The sequence below is a fragment of the Camelina sativa genome, chromosome 14 (assembly GCF_000633955.1).
Source record: "Camelina sativa cultivar DH55 chromosome 14, Cs, whole genome shotgun sequence".
Lineage (NCBI taxonomy): Eukaryota > Viridiplantae > Streptophyta > Magnoliopsida > Brassicales > Brassicaceae > Camelina > Camelina sativa.
The window spans coordinates 8,497,952-8,502,370 of NC_025698.1; the positions used below are offsets into that span (position 1 = coordinate 8,497,952).

At 35.4% G+C, this 4,419-nt stretch overlaps 2 protein-coding genes and 1 long non-coding RNA gene across 9 annotated transcripts in view; all 3 read left to right on the forward strand.

Moving 5' to 3' along the window:
• LOC104743363 (histone-lysine N-methyltransferase, H3 lysine-9 specific SUVH7-like) overlaps positions 1–565 on the forward strand; it is a 4,003-nt gene extending 3,438 nt beyond the window's left edge. The window contains exon 2 of the mRNA XM_019235468.1: positions 477–565. Coding sequence (XP_019091013.1) covers positions 477–565 — 89 coding nt within the window. The remainder of the gene's footprint in view (positions 1–476) is intronic.
• Positions 1,921–3,725, forward strand: LOC104740475. Of its 7 annotated transcripts, none has more exons than XM_010461085.1 (5): positions 1,921–1,947; positions 2,373–2,494; positions 2,601–2,940; positions 3,038–3,192; positions 3,405–3,725. In XM_010461085.1, exons 2-5 carry the CDS (start codon positions 2,402–2,404, stop codon positions 3,618–3,620), a joined length of 804 nt encoding a protein of 267 aa, XP_010459387.1. In that variant the 5' UTR covers positions 1,921–1,947; positions 2,373–2,401; the 3' UTR covers positions 3,621–3,725. The 7 variants fall into 7 exon arrangements, with proteins under 7 accessions (XP_010459387.1, XP_010459388.1, XP_010459385.1 ...); XM_010461086.1 differs by having other exon boundaries at positions 1,929–1,947; positions 2,376–2,494; XM_010461083.1 differs by having other exon boundaries at positions 1,942–2,136.
• LOC109128598 lies at positions 3,901–4,189 on the forward strand. Its single transcript, XR_002035001.1, has 2 exons — positions 3,901–3,943; positions 4,156–4,189. It is a non-coding gene; the product is annotated as an uncharacterized LOC109128598 (long non-coding RNA).

Below are 4,419 nucleotides of genomic sequence, written 5' to 3' on the forward strand. Positions count from 1 at the left end.
TACTTTTTTTTTATCATTTGTCCCTTTGTCATTTTTAATTTCCTTTGTCTGCAAAAAAAAAAAAATCTTTGTTTTTATGTTTTTGTTTGCTGTTGTATCTTCTTTACAAAAAAAAAAAAAGAAAAAAAAAAGTTGTCGAATTTTGTATCATATTTTTACCTAATCATCAAATTCATTATCTGATTATTAGAGGCTCAAAATCTGGGGTTAATTAATTTTAATAGATTTTGTTTTTTTGAATAGATTTAATAATAATAAAGAGATAAGAAAAGAAAACACAATTATGAAGAACCCTATGTTTTTATATAATTAAGTAATTGACGAAGGAAGAAAAATAAAATAAAAGGCTCGGTCTGGGTATTATTATTTTTCTGGTTACCCTTCTTCGTAAGTCTTATAACTTTCTCGGGTCTCTATCTCTCTGTTTCCTTTGTTTGATTTTCATCTATACATCTGTTCTTAATTTTCTGGATTAGGGTTTTCTTTGATTTCTCTATGCTCTGGGGCAGCCGTCCGTCTTCCTAAGAAATTCACTTTCCATTTCTGCTGTTCTTGGTGCCTTTGATCACGAATTCGGTAGAAATTGTTACGGTCTGTCGTTATTAATTAAAAAAAAAAGGTCAAATCTTTTTCAGACCAAACTGCTTAGATTCTTTCATACGTTTTCTGACTTCTTGTCTAACATATAGTATCTCGTTTTCGATTTAAAAGCCTTCCTTCCCTGTAATCGTTTAGATGATATTGTGATGATGATCTTGTTTGTTTCGCAAAAGTGTTTATTGAGGGATTTTTTTGGTACTTGTTCTTTTCAGTAGTAAGTATATTGTTGTCGTTGTGAGCTATGAGTAGAGATTCCAAAGGAAGAGCATGGTATGGTAAAGTCTACCGTAGATTGGAAACGATTCTTGTGGATGTGGACAGTTTTGTTTCTCAGGTACTTTTTGCTACTTCCCTAGTCTGTCTCTCTGAGTTTTATAAAAAAAGATGTAGAGTAGAGGGAAATGAAGTCTCTCTTTGGTTCTTCTTCTTATGTTGGACAGGGTAAGGTTTCTTTAGAATCAAATGATTCTGTAAAGGATGAACCAGAGGAACCAATGGAGGGGGAGAAGTTATCAGACTCTGTGTTGATTGATGACAAGTTTGAAGAGCTTTGTGATGATGATCAGACAGCTGGCACTTCCCTTTNCTGCCGATGCAAGTCTTGATAAGCGCGAAGGAGAAAGGAAACGTTGCTCGGTTCATGAACCACAGCTGCTCGCCGAATGTTTTCTGGCAACCTATTGAATATAAAAACAAGGTTGGTAGATATGTTCGCATTGGGCTTTTTGCAATGAAGCATATCCCTCCAATGACTGAGTTGACATATGNATCTATGACTGTAATAACATGTAATGATGATACTTTTGTATCTCCCTCTGGGATTTCTACGGGTGTCCCAAATCTAATCCCATTCGCTACAGAGANGTTGAGCGTATTGGAGAAGATGAGGTACTTTACAGAGGCAGTCAGATTTGTCTATGTGGTTCAGTCAAGTGTCGTGGCTCTTTTGCCTAATCTCTGTACTTTTTTTTTATCATTTGTCCCTTTGTCATTTTTAATTTCCTTTGTCTGCAAAAAAAAAAAAATCTTTGTTTTTATGTTTTTGTTTGCTGTTGTATCTTCTTTACAAAAAAAAAAAAAGAAAAAAAAAAGTTGTCGAATTTTGTATCATATTTTTACCTAATCATCAAATTCATTATCTGATTATTAGAGGCTCAAAATCTGGGGTTAATTAATTTTAATAGATTTTGTTTTTTTGAATAGATTTAATAATAATAAAGAGATAAGAAAAGAAAACACAATTATGAAGAACCCTATGTTTTTATATAATTAAGTAATTGACGAAGGAAGAAAAATAAAATAAAAGGCTCGGTCTGGGTATTATTATTTTTCTGGTTACCCTTCTTCGTAAGTCTTATAACTTTCTCGGGTCTCTATCTCTCTGTTTCCTTTGTTTGATTTTCATCTATACATCTGTTCTTAATTTTCTGGATTAGGGTTTTCTTTGATTTCTCTATGCTCTGGGGCAGCCGTCCGTCTTCCTAAGAAATTCACTTTCCATTTCTGCTGTTCTTGGTGCCTTTGATCACGAATTCGGTAGAAATTGTTACGGTCTGTCGTTATTAATTAAAAAAAAAAGGTCAAATCTTTTTCAGACCAAACTGCTTAGATTCTTTCATACGTTTTCTGACTTCTTGTCTAACATATAGTATCTCGTTTTCGATTTAAAAGCCTTCCTTCCCTGTAATCGTTTAGATGATATTGTGATGATGATCTTGTTTGTTTCGCAAAAGTGTTTATTGAGGGATTTTTTTGGTACTTGTTCTTTTCAGTAGTAAGTATATTGTTGTCGTTGTGAGCTATGAGTAGAGATTCCAAAGGAAGAGCATGGTATGGTAAAGTCTACCGTAGATTGGAAACGATTCTTGTGGATGTGGACAGTTTTGTTTCTCAGGTACTTTTTGCTACTTCCCTAGTCTGTCTCTCTGAGTTTTATAAAAAAAGATGTAGAGTAGAGGGAAATGAAGTCTCTCTTTGGTTCTTCTTCTTATGTTGGACAGGGTAAGGTTTCTTTAGAATCAAATGATTCTGTAAAGGATGAACCAGAGGAACCAATGGAGGGGGAGAAGTTATCAGACTCTGTGTTGATTGATGACAAGTTTGAAGAGCTTTGTGATGATGATCAGACAGCTGGCACTTCCCTTTGCCACAAAGATCCAATATCTTCTCCAGCATCTCAATCTATGACTGTAATAACATGTAATGATGATACTTTTGTATCTCCCTCTGGGATTTCTACGGGTGTCCCAAATCTAATCCCATTCGCTACAGAGATTCAAGCTACACCTGTTCAAGACAGTGTGGCCAACACTAGGTCCTTTAGCAGCAACTCTATGAAAGGTTTGTGGCTGTTCTCTCATCTTTTTTTCTACAAGTCTTGGAGTTGCTATTCTCTGCAGTTTTGTTAGTTTCATCATGTTCAACTCTTCGTGTGTAGTTAATCAAGATGAGTTCTGCATTGAAGACTTCGATGTTGGTCCCTTGGATACCATTGATTTGTATGACATGACAACTCGAGAAGACCCCTCAGATTTTGACGACAATTTGCTATATGCAACGCGTGACAGGACTAAGCAACTCAGATCATTCAAGGTGGTCCTCTCTCTCTTTCTCTCACACATATACACAAATGTGTTTGTGCACGTACTTTCAACAGCAACAGCTAGTTTCGGACCATGGGGAAACAATTTTTAGTTCCATCCTATGAAAGTTGAAAAGATATGCATGATCTATCAATCTGTCATAAGATTGAATACTGTTTTCCCAATCTCCTTATTCCTAATATGTTTCTTCTTTACCATCAGAGAAAGATAATGGATGCTTTAACTACCAAAAAAAGAAGAGAGAAGGAATATGAGCAGCTTGCAATATGGTTCGGAGACGCAGACATGGGTTGTGATCTTGTAAACACTAAAGAACATGCTAACGCTAAAGAACATGCTACAACTTCTCCAGACTCCAAAAGCTCACAGTCAAATGTGCCATTTGTATCAGAAGATTCTGAGTGGGAGATATTGTAAAGATAAAAAGGAGTTCTATTTTGGTGAGGCTCATGTGATGCTTTTGAACATATCAAGAATAATTTTGTAACTAATATGGAAAAAACAAATTCTTCTTTCGGTTCCGTCTAGTTTCTTTGGTGCTTTAGACAAGAAAATTGTTCCAACTAAGCATGGAACAAGTATGGTTGATTAGATAAAAAGCAGGAGATTAACACATCTGAAAAGTTAATTCATATTTTCTGTACAGCAAAAATCCTAATACAGAAATCAATCCGTTTGGGAAGAGTTATCGACTTANATATGCAACGCGTGACAGGACTAAGCAACTCAGATCATTCAAGGTGGTCCTCTCTCTCTTTCTCTCACACATATACACAAATGTGTTTGTGCACGTACTTTCAACAGCAACAGCTAGTTTCGGACCATGGGGAAACAATTTTTAGTTCCATCCTATGAAAGTTGAAAAGATATGCATGATCTATCAATCTGTCATAAGATTGAATACTGTTTTCCCAATCTCCTTATTCCTAATATGTTTCTTCTTTACCATCAGAGAAAGATAATGGATGCTTTAACTACCAAAAAAAGAAGAGAGAAGGAATATGAGCAGCTTGCAATATGGTTCGGAGACGCAGACATGGGTTGTGATCTTGTAAACACTAAAGAACATGCTAACGCTAAAGAACATGCTACAACTTCTCCAGACTCCAAAAGCTCACAGTCAAATGTGCCATTTGTATCAGAAGATTCTGAGTGGGAGATATTGTAAAGATAAAAAGGAGTTCTATTTTGGTGAGGCTCATGTGATGCTTTTGAA

What these genes read in the sequence shown, in the direction of transcription:
- LOC104740475 (XM_010461085.1), top strand. Translation starts at nt 2,402, where the DNA reads ATGAGTAGAGATTCCAAAGGAAGAGCATGGTATGGTAAAGTCTACCGT. An exon ending in TAGCAGCAACTCTATGAAAG is followed by an intron (nt 2,941 to 3,037) that starts GTTTGTGGCTGT and finishes CTTCGTGTGTAG; the next exon opens with TTAATCAAGATGAGTTCTGC. An exon ending in AGCAACTCAGATCATTCAAG is followed by an intron (nt 3,193 to 3,404) that starts GTGGTCCTCTCT and finishes CTTTACCATCAG; the next exon opens with AGAAAGATAATGGATGCTTT.